The sequence below is a fragment of the Neovison vison genome, chromosome 3, assembly GCF_020171115.1.
Source record: "Neovison vison isolate M4711 chromosome 3, ASM_NN_V1, whole genome shotgun sequence".
Taxonomy (NCBI): domain Eukaryota; kingdom Metazoa; phylum Chordata; class Mammalia; order Carnivora; family Mustelidae; genus Neogale; species Neogale vison.
The window spans coordinates 170,777,811-170,794,909 of NC_058093.1; the positions used below are offsets into that span (position 1 = coordinate 170,777,811).

Sequence of the window (17,099 nt, forward strand, 5' to 3'; positions counted from 1 at the left end):
TGTGTGGATATCTGTAGGGTGCTCAGAGTCTCCGCCTAAACCCCCTTTCTTCCCTGTCTTCGTTTGTCTCTAAATCCAGCTCTGAAACAAAGACTGGGTGCGGGTAGCTCGTGTGTGCATAGATCTCAAGAAGCATAAATGGGAAGCGAGCGGGCCACAGAGGAGGGAAAAAGCCAGTGGCTGATATGTTAATGGCAGATTCTTACCACGGCCAACTGGGGCTCAATTCTGATGGAGACATTCCAAAGAATTGTTCCTTGGAGAGGCAGGGAAATGGGGAATTTCCACCAATTTTTCTGTTCCTCCTGGATTGAGGGTTGCCCTGGGGACATTAAATGCTGTATGCCCCAAATGGTCTATATGCAGGGTCGGAAGCTGAACTCATTATTTAGCCAGATGAGATGAAAGTTTCCTATAAAACACCATGTTCTGATTCTAAAACTGATAAGTATCGAATGAAATTGAACAGCCTGAGAAAATACCACTGTCTCCAGTGAGTCACTGAAACTTCCTCTGTTTGTCGCCTTGTAAGGGGGACACTGTCCTTCAGGTCCGAGTCCTGAAAGTGATGCTTTTATTTGCCAAACTGTATTGTCCGAGAAAAATGACCATGAAAACCACTGACTGACTAGTCCAAAAGCAGATAGAGAAAACTGACAACAAAAGCTGTCAAACAGACTACAGTGCATCGATTCAAATACCAGTTCTCAGTAGCTGGAAAAAAAAAAAGTGACGTGCTAATAAGTTTAGGGCCTATAGTGTACATCCCAACCATACTTCCAAAAAAAAAAAAAATTCACACTTCCCTACATCTAAGGTCTGTAGGTCACTATTTAGTTATGAAAGCTAACCTCTCAGTGTCAGTTTTATGGCTAATTCCAGCAAAAAGAAGAAAATACAGATCCTGCCCAGAGGCTTTTCTGGGCTTTTTAATAGTCTATAGCACCGTATGCTGTAGCTAGAGGAGCAGAAGTAATGAGTCTCTTAATAAAGAGCATTTATTGATATTCACTTTATTTTACTAAATAAAAATTTATTTCAGAACCACTGGCCTAAAGAGGTTTAAAAATGAAGCAGTTCACTCATTCAAACCTCAAAGTAATCCTATAGGGTAAGTAAAATTATTATTTTCCTTTTAAAGGAGGAAACTGTGGCACAGAGCACTCAAGCGTGTTGCTCAGGGTCACACAGCAAATAAGCTGTGCACCAGGGCACAAAACAGCATAGACCGACTCCAGGATCCACCATCAACCCCCCACTCAGAGCAGCCTCCCCAGTTGGTCAGGTGTTGGGTGAACACAATCTTCGTGCAGAAGGAGGCACGGCTAATGTCTGTCAGCAACCAGCAAGTTACTAAATTGTTCCCACGTTGGTATTTTTTTTAATTGAACTGTCTTAAAGATTTTTCAGTATATCAAAAGAGTCCTTTTAAAAGGTAAGTTGTTTTTTTTTTTTAAGTAGCTTTGAGGAAAAAAAGTAAATCCAGCAGACATTGGTATTTGATGGGTTAAAATTCCCAGCTATCTACAAAAATCTCCAGCTAAATTACTGGTATAATGGGTAAATTCTGGTCATTATTGGCAAAATCTCCAGTGAGTTAATGACAGATGTGAGTTATTAGAGGGATAAGACTAATTCATAGTTGAAATTGGACTCATAGAGTCTTTCAAACCATGAAGGATCTTCCTGAATTATCTCAGATGAAAATTGTTAGTGAAAATATTCTTAGGAGAGGGGTAAGTTCATATAACATAAGATTTGAAGAGAAGGACAGTTGCTCTATCACCAAAGTATCCCCAACCTAAATGAACATAACACACTCCTTTGAAGACATCTCAGTATCATTCAATTTCCAGTCTGTGGACTGCATTGTCTTTTTTTTAATTTTTTTTTCATTTATTTATTTTCAGCATAACAGTATCATTATTTTTTCACCACACCTAGTGATCCATTGTCTTTTTGATTGCTTTCAAGCGATACTATTTTAGGATAAATTTTTTTCTTTCTTTTCATTGACGTATAGTTAACATACAACGTTGTATCAGTTTCAGGTGTGCAATATAGGGGTTCAACAATTCAATGCATGACTCAGTGGTCATCACGGTAAGTGTACTCTTAACCCGGTCCATTTATTTTACCCATCCCTCCCCCCACCTCCCCTCTGGTAACTATCAGTGCAGTCCCTTCAGTTAAAAGTGTGTGTTTTGGTTTGTCTCTTTTTTTCTTTGTTCATTAGTTTTGTTTCTTAAACTCCACATGTGAGTGACACCATATGGTACTGTCCTACTCTGACTTATTGCACTTAGCACAATACCCTCTAACTCCATCCATGTTCTGCAAATGGCAAGATTTCATCCTTTTTATGGCTGAAAAATATTCCATTGTATATATATGGCATCTTCTTTATCCAATCATGGATCAGTGGGCACTTAGGTTGCTTCCATAATTTGACTATTGTACATAATGGAGCACTGGGTGTTATATGTAGACAATAAAGATGGAATACTACATCAAAAATTAACGATGTATTGTATGGTGACTAACATAATAAAAAATAAATAATGGGGGCACCTGGGTGGCTCAGTTGGTTAAGCAACTGCCTTCAGCTCAGGTCATGATCCTGGAGTCCCAGGATCGAGTCCCACATGAGGCTCCCTGCTCGGCGGGGAGTCTGCTTCTCCCTCTGACCTCTCCCCTCTTATGGCCTCTCTCTCAAATAGGTAAATAAAATCTTTAAAAATAAATGAATAAATAAATGAATAAACAAATAAATAAATAAATAAAGCTATAATAAACCTAGCAGTGCATATAGGTTTTCAAGTTAGTGTTTTCATCTTCTTTGGGTAAATGGCCAGAAGTGAAATTATCAGATTATATGGTAATTCTATTTTTCATTTCTTAAGGAACCTCCATACTGTTTTCCAGAGTGGCCCTTCCAATCTGCATTCCCACCAACAGTGCACGAGGGTTCCTGCAGCCCCATCCACCAAGAAAAGCCTCTCAAGGACAGCACCTCGCACATCGATGCAACCTCAGCCCCGGCAGATGGGCTGAGGGCAGGCATCTGGTCAAACGGTATTTCCTGTATGAACCATACTGTGTGCACCACTATGGCCAGCAGAATGACTGGCTTAAATATCAGTATTAATACTCTTACCAGTATCTGTGCTAATGTTGCTGTGGATCTCCTATTATGAATCAGTTACCAGTCTTTTCTTTACCTGACGTTCAGAAGTTCTTCCCCCCATTTCTTCTCTCCTCATTGCTTTGAAACTCTTCAGATTAGATTTCTGTACTCCAAGCTTCCTTTCCGTTCCCATTCTCTCTTAACCTCCCTGCAGTCAGGCTTTCAATCCTGTCTCATCAAAGCCACCAGGGACCTCCACATTAGCAAATCCAATGGAGAATTTTCAGTCATTACAAGTCATGTTACTTGACACAGCATTTGACACGATCACTCTCTCTCTCTTTTTTTTTCTTCCTTGAAACACTCTCTTTCCATAAACTCTTTGTTGATGTGTATCTCTCCTGAGGTGTACCTCACACACCATTCAATTGACTCATCTAAATGTACAGTCTAAAGGCATTTGGTGTGCTCACAAAACTGTCCAATCAATCACACTCAGTTTCATCTGTCTCCCCCAAACCAAGGTGTACCTCCCAGAAGTCATTCCTCAATTCCCACCGAAACCCCCAGCCCTAGGCAGCCACTAAGCTATGATTGGTCTGCAATTAAAGAGTGGCCTGTCTGTATATTTCCTACATGTGGAATCATATGATGCATGCTCTTTTATGACTGGCTTCTTTCAAGCATCACGTGTTTAAGGTTTACCCATGTCACAGCATTAATCAGAAATTCACTCCTTTTTATTGTTGGATAATATTCCATTGTGTAGATATGGATATTTGGCGTATTTATTCATCAACTGATGGACAATTTGCATTGCCCCACTTTTTGGCTATTACGAAGAATGATATAATGAACATCAATGAACAAGGTTTTCTGTTTATGTATGTTTCCATTTTTCTTGAAAATATAACTAGGAGTGGAATTGCTGGGTAAGATGGCAAACCTTTTTTTTTTAATCATTTTATTTATTTATTTAAGAGAGTGAGAGAGCACGTGTGCATGCATACAAGAGCTGGGGGAGGGGCAGAGAGGGAGAAGCAGGTTCCCTGTTAAGCAGGGAGCCTGATGAGCAGCTCAGTCCCAGGACCCTGGAATCATGACCTGAGCTGAAGGCAGATGCTTAATTGACTAAGCCATCCAGAAAGTACCAAACTGTTTTCCAGAGCAGCTATGCCACTTTACTTTGGTACTAACAATGTATTAGCGTTCCAATCTCTCCAGAGCCTCACCAATACTTTATTACCTCTTTCTTTGATTACAGTCACCCAACTGAGTGTAAAGTGGTATCTCATTGTGGTTTTTTTTTTAATTTTTTATTTTTTATAAACATATATTTTTATCTCCAGGGGTACAGGTCTGTGAATCGCCAGGTTTACACACTTCACAGCACTCACTAAAGCACATACCCTCCCCAATGTCCATAACATTGTGGTTTTTTTTTTTTTTAAAGATTTTATTTATTTATTTGAGAGAGAGACAAACATTGTGGTTTTAACTTACATTTCCCTGATGGCTAATGATGCTGAGCATCTTTTCATATGCTTATTGGCCATTCGTGTATCTTTAGAAAACTGTCGGGGCGCCTGGGTGGCTCAGTGGGTTAGAAAACTGCCTATTCAGATCCTTTGCCCATTTTTTAAAATTAGGCTCTTTGTCTTCGTATTACAGAGCTGGAAGACTGCCTCCCTTTTGATATACTTTCTTCACTTAGCTTTATGACACCACACTCTTGTAGTTATCTTCTTCCCATCTGTCATTTCACACCAGTCTTCTTTACTGGCTCCTTTTCTTTTCCAGGACTTCTTAATATTGGAGAGCCTATGGCTCAGCACTAGATCCTCTTCTCTTTTCACTCTCATGCAGTCTTGTGGGTTAACACAATCTACATGCCATTGATTTCCAAATGTCTATTTCAGCAGGAGCTTCACCTGCATTAGGCAGCTTTGGCCAATGCACTGGGGAAGCACTCTCTGCCCTGAAGGCCCAGTGTGTCTCAACCCCTACTAGGTGTCACTGAATCAGGAGAAGTTCATTCTGGCTCCAGAGGCAGCAGCACAAATGAGAACCAAGCAGGAGCCCAGGGACCAGATGAATACAGCAGACTACATAATATGCACCAGCTGAAAACCAAATATTCGTTGGAATCACAGGCTGCAAAAGCAAGCCAGAACCCACGTATTAAACCTAAACAGAGTGACATCTACTAAGCTGGGAGATTTAAATAGGATTTAGAGTCACCTAATATAATATCTAAAATGTCCAGAACACAATTGGAAATCACTCATCATACCAAAAATCAGAGGAAAATAACAATGTGAATGAGAAAGAACAATCAACAGACCCCAACAAAAGGTGATGAAACAGATGATAGAATTATCTGACAAAACCCTTAAAGTATCAAAATGCTTCAGTGAGTAAGTACAAATATTCTTGAAGTAAATTAAAATATTAAAAATCTCATCCAAGAAATAGAAGATATAAAAAAACTAAGTGGCAATTATAGGAATTATAATAACTGAAAAAATACAATAACTAAAATTAAAAACTCACTAAATGGGCTAGAGAGGAGAACATGAAAGAGAAAGGAATCAGGGAATTCCTTTTTTTTTTTTTTTTTTTTTTGAATCAGGGAATTTCAAAATAGAACAATTACCTAATCTGAAAAAGAGAGAAATGCAACTGAAAAAAATAAATGAACAGAGCCTCAGGGACCTGTGGAACAATAATAAAAGATCTAACAATATCATCAATATCCCAAAGAAAGAGAACCTGAACTCATGGAAACAGAGGTATGTATTTACCAGGGGCTAGGGAGTGGGAGAAATCAGGAGATACTGCTCAAAGGATACAAGCTTTCAGCTATAAGATAAATAAGTTCTGGGTTTCTAATGTACAACATGGTATATATAGTTAATAGTACTGTATTATATGCCTGAAATTTACTCAGAGACAAGATCTCAAGTGGTCTCACCACACACTCACAAAAAAAGTACGTGAGGTGATGAATGTGTGAATTAACCTCCTCATGGTGATCATTTCACAAATTATATGCTTATCGAATCATCACATTATACACTTTAAAACACAGACAATTTTACTTGTCAATGATACCTCAATAAAGCTAGAAAAGGAAGGAAGGATGTTTGTTTGAAAATATCCCAAAGGTGATGAAAGGTATAAATATACAAATCCAAGAAGCTGAGAGATCCTGAATATAATTCCTAAAGAAATCTTTAACAAGTCTCTCTTCCAGCCCAGCCAGCTTCCCAGACTCATATCTCCCAGTGTCTAGTCCATACTTCCAATGCGATGTCCAAACAGTATTTCAGTGCTTGTATGTCCACATTAACTGCCTCTGTCCCCCAGAGTCTCCAACACCTCTGCAAACAACAGTTCCAGTCATCCCAGAACCATCTCTTCTCACACTTCACCTTCAATCCACTAGGAAATCATGGCACCTCTAGTCTCAGAATAGGTCTGGGACACACCCCTTCCACTGCCCCTACTTGCATCTTTCTTGTGGATTACAGTGACAGTCACTGGCTTCTACCCTTGCCCCCTGATAATTCTCAACAAAATAGAGAAATCTTTTTAAAATTTAAATCATATTAGATCATTCTTCTTCTTGAAACTCTGTAATGACTCATCTCTCATTGGAACCCATGTCCTTATCATGGCCTAGGAACCCTACTTGATCTGGCCCTGTCTGTTCTCTCTCGGGCCTTTTCTCTCACCACTGCCCTCTCCCTGACTTTGGTCCAAGCACCCTGGCCTCCATGCAGCTCCTTATACCTTCCAGACAAGCTCCCACCTTAGAAAGGCTTTCAGGGTGTTCCCTTTGTCTTGGTGACTGAAATCTGCATGATGAATGCCTTCACCTGTTTCTAGTCTTTGTCCATTAAGCTCTCTCCTGACGGTCCTGCCTAAAACTGCAAACCCTTCTTGTCCTGGCCTCATGATCCTCTTACCCTGATCTACTTTTTTATGTTTCCCATAGCTGTTATCAGCTTCTAACGTATTATATTTAGCGATATATATTTTTGTTGGCTGTCTCCCATGAGGGAAGGACTCTCCATCTCTTCATTCTTTTATGTAATGCAAATACCAAGAACAGTGCCTGACGTATAGAATAGGCAATAAATAAGTACTTGTTGAAGGAACAGGGTGAAACAGATAGGAGGCACTACCTAGTCTGAAAGAGGAAAGAAGGTGCATTCATTTTTCTATTGCTGCTTAACAAATGAAAACAAATTTAGCGGTTTAAGACAAAGCCATTTATGAACTTTCAGTCTTATATTTCAGGAGTCTGGGCATGGTGGCTGCAATCAGGCATTTGCCAGATTGCCTGGAAAGACCCATTTCCAAGTTTGTTGTAGGTTGTAGGACTGAGGTTCCAGCTTTTTTTTCCAGCTGTTGGCTGAGGCTGTTCTCTGCTTCTAGAAACCATTCTTAGGTCCTTGCCATGTGGCCATCTCCAAAGATAGTTTATAACATGGCATCCCCTTCAAGTTCAGAAGGAAATTTGATCATGCTTCAGATCTCTTCCTTTAGGTAGGGCCCAGACCTTTTTAAGAGTTCCCCAAATTAGGGAGGAATCTTCTAAGATAATCTCTCTTTTGATCAACTGACTTGGGACCTTAAACACATGTTCAAAATCCCTTCGTTTTTGTCACATAATGTCTCTTTACCAAGGGAGTGACTTCCATCATAGTCCTGCCACACTGGAAATAGAGGGGATCACACTGGGCATGTACACCAAGAGGAAGACATCCTAGGGGCCCTCTTAGCATACCAAAGGAAGACAGGTCTGAAGTTGTGTTTTCTTGTGCACAAGCTGGCCAAACAAAGTGAAAAACTATGGTAGTCAGTGGTCATAGAAGCAGGATTTCTGGGAAAGAGAATGCTATAAAAATATCTTAGTTATCCCCATGTTCATAACAGCATTACTCACAAGAGCCAAAACATGGAAGCAACTCGGGTGTCCCTTGACAGATAACTGGATAAATAAATGTGAGACATACATACAATGGAATATTATTTAGCCTTAAAAAGGAAGCAAATTCAGACACACACTGCTGACACAGACGAACCCAGAGACAGTAGGCTAGGTGAAGTAAGCCAGTCACAAAGGATGGATACTGTAGGATTCTACCTCTATGAGGTGACTGGGGTTGACCAATCCACAGAGACAGTAGAACGGTGGTAGTCTGGGGCTGGGCACAGAGTGCCAGTTTTGCAAGACGAGAAAGAATGCTGGTGACTGGTTGCACACAATGTGAACTTGAGGCTACTGAACCATACGGTTAAACTCGTCTACGATGGGGAGGGCCTGCATGGCTCAGTCGGTTAAGCATCCAACTCTTGCTTTCAGTTCAGGCCATGATCTCAGGGTCATGGGATCAAGCCCTAAGCGGGGCCCCTCGTTCAGCACGTAGTCTCTTCGAGATTCTCTCTCTCCCTCTGCTCCCCCTCACTTGCACTCTCTTTAAATAAATAAATAAAATATTTTTTAAAAATAAAATATCTTAAGATGGTACATTTTATGTCATGTGTACTTTGCCATAATCAAAAATAATAATAGTAATAGTAATATCTTTGCCAATATAACTATTTTTGACTATTTTTAACTCTTCACAGGTATGGGTGTCTGTGTCATGACAGGCTGAGCGTGGAGGAATGCAAATATGACTGTCACAGGCTTCACAGAGACTAGAGAATTAAAGCTATTTTTGTTTTTTAATATAATTATTATTCTATCAGAAATAACCGTAGAAATGACAATCCAAATGAGCTTCCCTCTTTCCAGTCAGAAGCATTACTCACCTGCCCCAGATCCAAGGTGACATTGACTTTGTTGTACTGTGTGCCTGAGGACAGAGGAGGGCTTTGCCACCATCGCTCGGATCCGTCAATTGCGTTGGTGACTGGATGTGCTCTCCTGGGGTCCTCAGAATTGCAATAGTCACAGAATTGGCCCTGGAGGGGGGGAAAAAAAAAAGCTCTTGTTATTTTCAAGTAATTTTTTCTATCAGTTTAGTAAAGAGGTAAGTAAAACAAAGACCACTCGGCCTAGGGATGTCAGCTGTGAAATTGATGGCAACGTATTCTGAAGACAGTAATACGCCTTTTTCTTTTTCACTTCATTTTAAACCATATCATCTGTTTATGCCTGTTTATAATGTTTTTGGACATATATCATATTTATCTTCCATGTTTTACAGCTATGTTTCTCTTGTCCTATATGACATTTTAAGAGGAACCTGCTGCACCCGAGACGCCAAGATGTTTTCCTTCAGCAAATTCATTTTGCTCTTTACATTCTCCTCTGCAATTTCCATGTCAGGCTCTACAATACAAAGAGAATCCCTATCCGCAGTCCCAGCGGAGGCAATAAGGAGACAAATAACCATAAGGGAAGTGGGGTACGGTAAGCGTATTGTGGTCTGGGTCCAAGGTGAAGCGTAGGCCAGGGGCTCAGGGAACGGGGTGGAAGAGGTGGGACTAAGTCACCGGTGAGGATGCACCAGGCTTTGGTAAGTGTCAGTGAGCGGCAAACAGGGAAGGGGTTCCAGGAGGAGGAACCAGTGCGAGCAAAGGCATGGAGGCCAGTTGGTCCAGTTTAACAAGAGCGTAAGTAACGGAAGACAAGGCATGAAAGGTAAGTGGGGAGATCACAGCTGGGGCTGAAGACACCAAAGTGAGAAGTCAAGAGATAAGCCCACAGATAAATGAGAATCCATTTTCACCTGGAGTGATAGCTCCTTGGTATTACCATCTTTACTAAATTCTGACACCAGGGATATGACCTCATCTTCTTACTGACTTCTTCTTCTTGGTAGGCAAATTCTTGGTTCTGTTTTGTTTTGCTTGCCATGCAGTATTTCACAGCCTAAAAAGCTGAACATAGGCCCTTTCCATGTATTGATTACACTTGCACTGGGTCAAAAGATCATGCTTAACCAGTAGTGCGCTTCACACACTGAACTGCTTTGCTCCCCAGTTAAATCACCTCAGAGCATCACCACCATATAGGAGGGGGGTAAAGAAGCAAACTTAGAGCCACAGCCTTCCCAGAATGTTCTGCAACACAAGGGTAGCTCTACCCCTGCCCAGCGTCTTGAAAGTTAATTCTTAAGTGTTCAAAGTTTGATCCTGGGGTGTGACCACATGTTTTCATCGAGTGTGTAACTGAGGATTCTCTCATATGCAGAGATAAATTATGTACATCTTTTTTTTTAACTTTATCTTTTGACATTCTAGAAGGATACTTATATAACTCAGAAGCAGCACCTCAGGCAGGCGAGGCAGCCCCGCCGAGTTCCTGAGATGAAAGATTGTGTATGGACATACACAATCTCATCACTGTGGGGGGCATGCCCGGGCAGGGTTTGGTCCCTGTGCCAGTAAGGGCCTATCTGGGGATGCTCAGGATCCAAGCTGGGCAATGTAGCTCATCACTACACTTCAGCCTGCACATTGCCTCGCACCTCCTAGAAGCCCAATAAAGGAATGAGCCCATCAGCAATTCTTAAAACAAAGGGAGGGGGGAGGTTCTTTCTATAAAAATTTTGTTATCATAATAAAAAGTGTAATTAATTACAATATTAATTAAATAGTAATAGTTAAGCTAAGACATCTAAACATTCATGGATATTTTTCCTTTAAAGATCTTTATTTTTCCCACTCTTTCCCAGAGAGAATTTTACCAATTATTTAATTTAATTATTTGATAAGGGAATTACATTATTGCTCCTCCAAGTTTAGAAGCAACTTTCTTCCAAGGATGGGGATACTTATGATCTACATTTATCTCCATCTCCATAGTGAAGATATGAGGAATGGAGATGATGCTTCTTCTCAGTTTTCAAATAACTACACTAACAAATAAAGTGAACATTGATACAGCACCTATTATGCACCGGGAATTATGCATTTGACTTTGGCACCCTAAGGCTATTACCTCTATTTTACAGTTGAGGAAACACAAGACTAAGTTAAGTAATATGCCCAAGACTCACACGGCTATAGGGGGTGTCTGGGTGGCTCAGTCGGTTAAGCGACTGCCTTCGGCTTGGGTCATGATCCCAGGGTCCTGGGATTTAGAATCCCACATCTGGCTCCCTGCTCAGCCGGGAGCCTGCTTCTCCCTCTCCCTCTGTCTGCTGCTCTCCCATCCTTGAGCTCTCTCTCTGTCAAATAAATAAATTAAAGTAAAAATTAAAAAAAAAAGAAAAGAAAGGAATCACACAACTATAAATAGTGGAACCAGGACCCAAGCCTAGGGCCCCAGAAACAGTATGTGAACCAACCACCCTGTAACTCTCTTCCCCATCTAGCAGCTACTCCATGTTATTAGACATTGTGGATGGTCAGTAATATACATTATTTCCTATAAATGGTCTAAGAAGAAGAGGTTCTGTGGTGCCCTATAGTGCAAACCCCCTTCCCCAGACCCAGGTGCCGCAGAGGTGTCTCCCATCAGACTGACTGTCTTCAGTCCCATCAGCTGCAATGGCTGACTTCACCTGTGGGGGGCATGCCCGGGCAGGGTTTGGTCCCTGTGCCAGTAAGGGCCTATCTGGGGATGCTCAGGATCCAAGCTGGGCAGTGTCAGCAGTCAGACAGGATGTTTGCCCTCAGCCCAACTGCCGGGATTGCCATCACACCGAACCGCAGGGCATTCTTCCTGTAACGTCCCTGAGAGGTTTGTGTTGGTGGGCAGAGCAGGCAGTTAGACCAGCTGCCTGTCCCCCACACCCCACCCCAGTCTGTCTGCTGGGGCCATAGTCACACTGATCTCCAGCAGGTTGCTCTCCCTCTACTGCTGGTTACAAGGAGAGGCTGCTGGGACTTCAGAGGCACTGGTGTGTGTGGTTATCTTCCACTCCCCCCAGGGCAGGAGTCACTTTGGAGAGGTGTTGGTCCCTGCTAGGGCTATTTGCAGGACGTGCCAGGGCAGAAGCAGCTTTGGAGGGACATGTACCAAATGGGGTGGTGTGGATGGGACCGATCTGCAGGGGAACACAAGGGTGGGGCCCACGGTGTTGGCAAGATAAGTGGAGAGTGTTCCCACTGGTTCCCAAAGTGCCTGGCTATTTAGGCTGGGAGGGGAGGGGATGAAGACAAATGAACCCACCAGCACACCCGTCAGAATGCCCACACTCAAAAAGACTACAAATCCAAGTGTAGATGAGAGCGTGCAGAGAAAGGAACCCTTGTGCACTGTTGGTGGGAATGCAAACTGGTGTAGTCATCGTGGGAAACAATATGGAGGTTCCTCAAAAAATTAAAAATAGAATTATCATATGATTCAGTAATTCCACTATTGGGTGCCTACTCAAAGAAAACAAAAACACTAATTTGAAAAGATTTTTGTATCCCTAAGCTTATTTCAGCATTATTTACAGTAGCCAAGATGTGGAATAACTCTGGTATCAATCAACAGATGAATGGATACAGAATAGTTGTATGTATACAAAATGGAATGTTTCTCAGTCATAAAAAAGAATAAGATCTTGGGCTGCTGGGTGGCTCAGTGGGTTATTCTGCCTTTGGCTCAGGTCATGATCTCAGGGTCCTGGGATCGAGCCCCAAATTGGGCTTTCTGCTCAGCAGGGAGCCTGCTTCTTCCTCTGACTCTGCCTGCCTCTCTACCTACTTGTGAGCTCTGTCAAATAAATAAATAAAATCTTTAAAAAAAAATAAGATCTTGTCATTTGCAACAGCATGGATGGACCTACAGGATATTATACTAAGTGAAATATGTCAGACAGAGAAAGACAAATACCATATGATTTCACTCATATAAGGATTTTAAGAAAAAAACAAAAATTTATTAAAAGAATTTCTAAAATCTAAATAAATGAAATGACTCTTTTCTTGGATAGGATAATATATAAATTTTAGAATTATTATGCTCCATTAGAAGCTCTATTGAGAGAAAAGCCAGGATATTGCTGAATAGGGAGACCAGGGAGGAAGAAATTGTCCTTCAAGGTATCAGGGCTTATTATGAAGCTATTATAATTAAAACAGACAAGATGAGACAAACAGCCTTACAGGACAGAAAAGAGCCCAAAACAAACCCACGCATTTGGGAAACCTTAGTATATAACAGAGGTGGTACATCAGGTAAGTGGGAAAAGTAATCTATATCCAATGGAAAACAATAAAATAAAATTCCTACTCAAGCCACAGACAAAAATCCACATCAATGAATTAAGGACTTCATGTCAGAAATAAACTTTAAAACCAATTAGTGCAAAATATCAGTGAGTATCTTTTAGAATTTGGAACAAGGGAAGATTTCTTAAACAAGATTCAGAAAGCACTGACTACAAAAGAAGAGATAGATTAAAATTATAAACACTGGTTCATCTTAGGGGCACCTGGGTGGCTCAGTCGGTTAAGTGTCTGACTTTTGATTTCAGCTCAGGTCACAATCTCAAGGTCGTGAGATCGAACCCCACATTGGGCTCCAGGCTGGATGTGGAGCCTGCTCAAGATTCTCTCTCTCCCTCTGCCCCTCACCCACTCACACACAGACCCTTTCTCAAAGAAATAAAATAAAATAAAATTTAAAAATAATAACTTAAAAAAAAAAGAAATTGGTTCACCTTAAAGAAGTAGAAAGTAAAGTTACAAATGGAAAGATATTCGTAGTATACAAGCGGCAGACAGTATCACAATGGCTGCCAGCAATTCCTTCTCTGCGTGTGTCTGCCACTTCACACATCAAGAAGTGGAGGCTATTTTCCCTAGAGGTTATTCTCTTCTCTTGAATCCAGACTGACTTTATTATTTGCAGAAGTATCATTCTGAGGTTTTCGAGCAGAGGCCTTAAAAGGGCTGGCTGCTTCTTGCAACCAGCCTCCAGGGAAAAAGTCCAACTGCCCCCAAATGACCACATTAATGAGAAAACGCACGCTAAACAAATGGCGAGGGCGCATAGAAGAGCACGGAGACACCAGACCATCCAGTCCAGTCCTACCTAGGGAGCTACTGAATACACAAGAGTTATTCCCGCTGACACTACCTGGGGCAGAAGAACCACCTGGCTGAGCCTGGTGACCCCTCAGAACGATGAGAAAAAAAGATTATGCCTTTAAGCCAGTAAGGTTTGGGGTAGTGTTATACAAGAATCAATACCTGAACAAAGAACATAAAATTAACAAGGAATTCTCATCAGAAAGACATACCAAACTTTTTGCAAATCAATAAGTAAAGTATAACCAGATCAATAGAAAAAAGGGTAAAAGTAGGAATAGGCCTTTCACAGAACAGGAAACACACACATCCATAAACAGTTGAAGAACTGTTCACTCTCACCACCATTAGTGATCGGGGCGGACCACAAGGTAATACTGTTTTATATTCACTCAACAGGTCCAAGTTCAAAATTTGAGGATAACGAGCATTGGAAAGGGTACAGTAGGAGTATGAATTGGTGTAGAGACTTTGAAAACTATTTTGGCATTAACGTTGAAAATTCACATTTCCTATGACCCAGGAATTCTACCTTCAAGCTTATAACCCATTAGCTCTTGCACAAATTTGACAACATCATGTTCAAGAATATTCATAGACGCACTGTTCACAAGAGCAAAATCCTGGGTATAACCTAACGACCCAGCCACATCAATGTGAATGAATCACAATGGTATAGTCATGCAATGAATGAATTCATAACCAAAAATGAATAAATGAATATATTTGACAACATGAAATAATACGGATGAATCTTAACAATATAACAAACGGGGGTGGGGGGAAGTATAATATAAAGTTAAGAACAACCAAAATGAGAAAAGTTTTTAGAAAAATAGAGACAATAAAACTATATAAAAATGAAAGCAAAAGAAAAATTAATAAAGGATTCAGAATGATGGTTACCCCAGACTGTGGGAAACAGAGTGATGGGAGGTGGGAAAATGATATGGTTAGATATAAATTATTTTCGAGGCCCTATTTTGGTTTTGGTAGCCAGTACATGGATGCTTGTTACATAATTTAAAATCCATCCATCCACATATATGTTAAAGCAGACCATGCAAGGACCCAAGATAAAAGCATGTCACAAACTAAGGATTGTGAATCATCCATAATCCAACTCTGCATCTGATGTCCAGTATTTTAAAAATAGTCATAAATAAAGGAAAGCAGGACCAGAAGTGAGAGAAGTCAGAGGAGGACAGAACAGAGGAGCCTTCTCACACTTGTGCTCCATGATTCACCCATCTATGCGACACCCCTGTGCTGGTCACCTACTCCGTATTCTAGACAGAGATAAGAATACTAAAAGACAAGGACAAGGGACTTATCTTGGAAACAGGGACAAGGAACGCATGCTCTGAATTGTATCAAGACTATTATTAGCCTAGCCATATGGGAAGTAGCGAATTTAACAGAAGGTGTGGAAGGAAAGTGGACAGAACTGTTCAAACAAATAAAAAGACGGAGTTGAGATGGAAGGTTGGAAGGCTTCGGAAGATGAACTAATGTTTCAGAGACCCAGGAAAGGACCTATGCTTTTTCAGAAGGATGGAAAAAAAGTCTCTCCTGGTTCCTAACATTATTGATGATTCTCCTTGACTGGAAATCTCTTAGACAATGCTTCGCATCTCAATCCATAGTACAACACTGTATTGTCCTAAGAAACTAAAGGTTGATTACAGTAGTGCTCCCTAATAGAATTTTATTGCATGAACACTCATTCATTCACCTTCTTAGAATTGCCTACAACATGGAGAACACTAATTTGGATTCGGGCATAGAAACAAGCAAACAAACCCAAAGAGTTGGCCCCTGGCCCTAAAGAAATGTAGCAAGTTTGAAGAGAAGTAGCTCAAACTCCACATAAGTACCGAAGGGTGCTGGGGTCAAGCAAGCCCAGGGATATTTAAACCCAGGAGAGGCATGATTTACTTTTTAATCTTCACACCCCCTCAGGCTTACAGCAAGGTATTCAAAACTTAAAGGCAAAAAAGAGAAGACTCAGAGAGGTGGCGTGCCTCTCCTCAAATCACACAGCCACAGGGCACCTGGTGGCTCAGTAGGTTAAAGCCTCTGCCTTCCGCTCAGGTCATGATCCCAGGATCGGGGGATGGAGCCCCACATCGGGTTCTCTGCTCGGCAGGAAGCCTACTTCCTCCTCTCTCTCTGCCTGCTTCTCTGCCTACTTGTGATCTCTGTCTGTCAAATAAATAAATAAAATCTTAAAAAAAAAAAATCACACAGCCAGGACGTTCAGGAGCCAGGATCGGTGTGTGAGTCCTACCCCCAGCCAGAACGCCGTCATTCTGATTCAGATGTTCTGCGAGCTCCATCAAAGAGCCCCGTCTTACATTTGGATGGAAGGTGATGTCACACTGAAACAGCACTTCCATAACTTTCCATACAGCTGCCCATGACCTGGGAAAGAGATCCCGGCCCAGGAAAGCGCCCCGACTGACGGGCACGTGGATGCACGTGGCTCAGAAAACCCAGCATCGCGCCCCATTCGGCCGCCAACAGCCCGGTGAGGCGTCAGCACATTCACGGCACCCCGACCTTCCTCCCAAACATCACTCGCCGAGATTCCGGAGGCCGTGTGCCTTAAAGGCACTGTCTTAAGGGCCCCAACCCAAACCAGCTGGAGCCCTGATGTGGAGAACATTCTGGAATGCACCCATTCCAGATTACTTAGATTACTTAAGATTACTCCTTCCCGGACCTTGTTCAGAACGTCATCCCTTCTGAGAGGCTAAAAGCCTATCATTGTGGTTACCAATGATTAAGACGGGCCGGGGGTGTGTTTTTTGCAGATGGACATCTGCGGGGTTGGATGAAGGGCGACTGCACAGCCCAGGAGAAGAGCATATGGATACACACCAGCTGGGGGAGGAGGGGTGGGCAACAGATTTCACTCCCCGGTGGGTGGGGCACACATCCTACTGTGCTGCGCTCCTGGAGGTAAGGATCGGAGAGATCT

At 41.7% G+C, this 17,099-nt stretch overlaps 1 protein-coding gene across 1 annotated transcript in view; it reads right to left on the minus strand.

The window, feature by feature from the left end:
- LAMA3 (laminin subunit alpha 3) overlaps window positions 1-17,099 on the minus strand; it is a 263,197-nt gene that overhangs the window by 226,821 nt on the left and 19,277 nt on the right. The window contains exon 2 of the mRNA XM_044243267.1: window positions 8,954-9,106. Within this exon, the coding sequence (XP_044099202.1) occupies window positions 8,954-9,106 (153 nt within the window). The remainder of the gene's footprint in view (window positions 1-8,953; window positions 9,107-17,099) is intronic.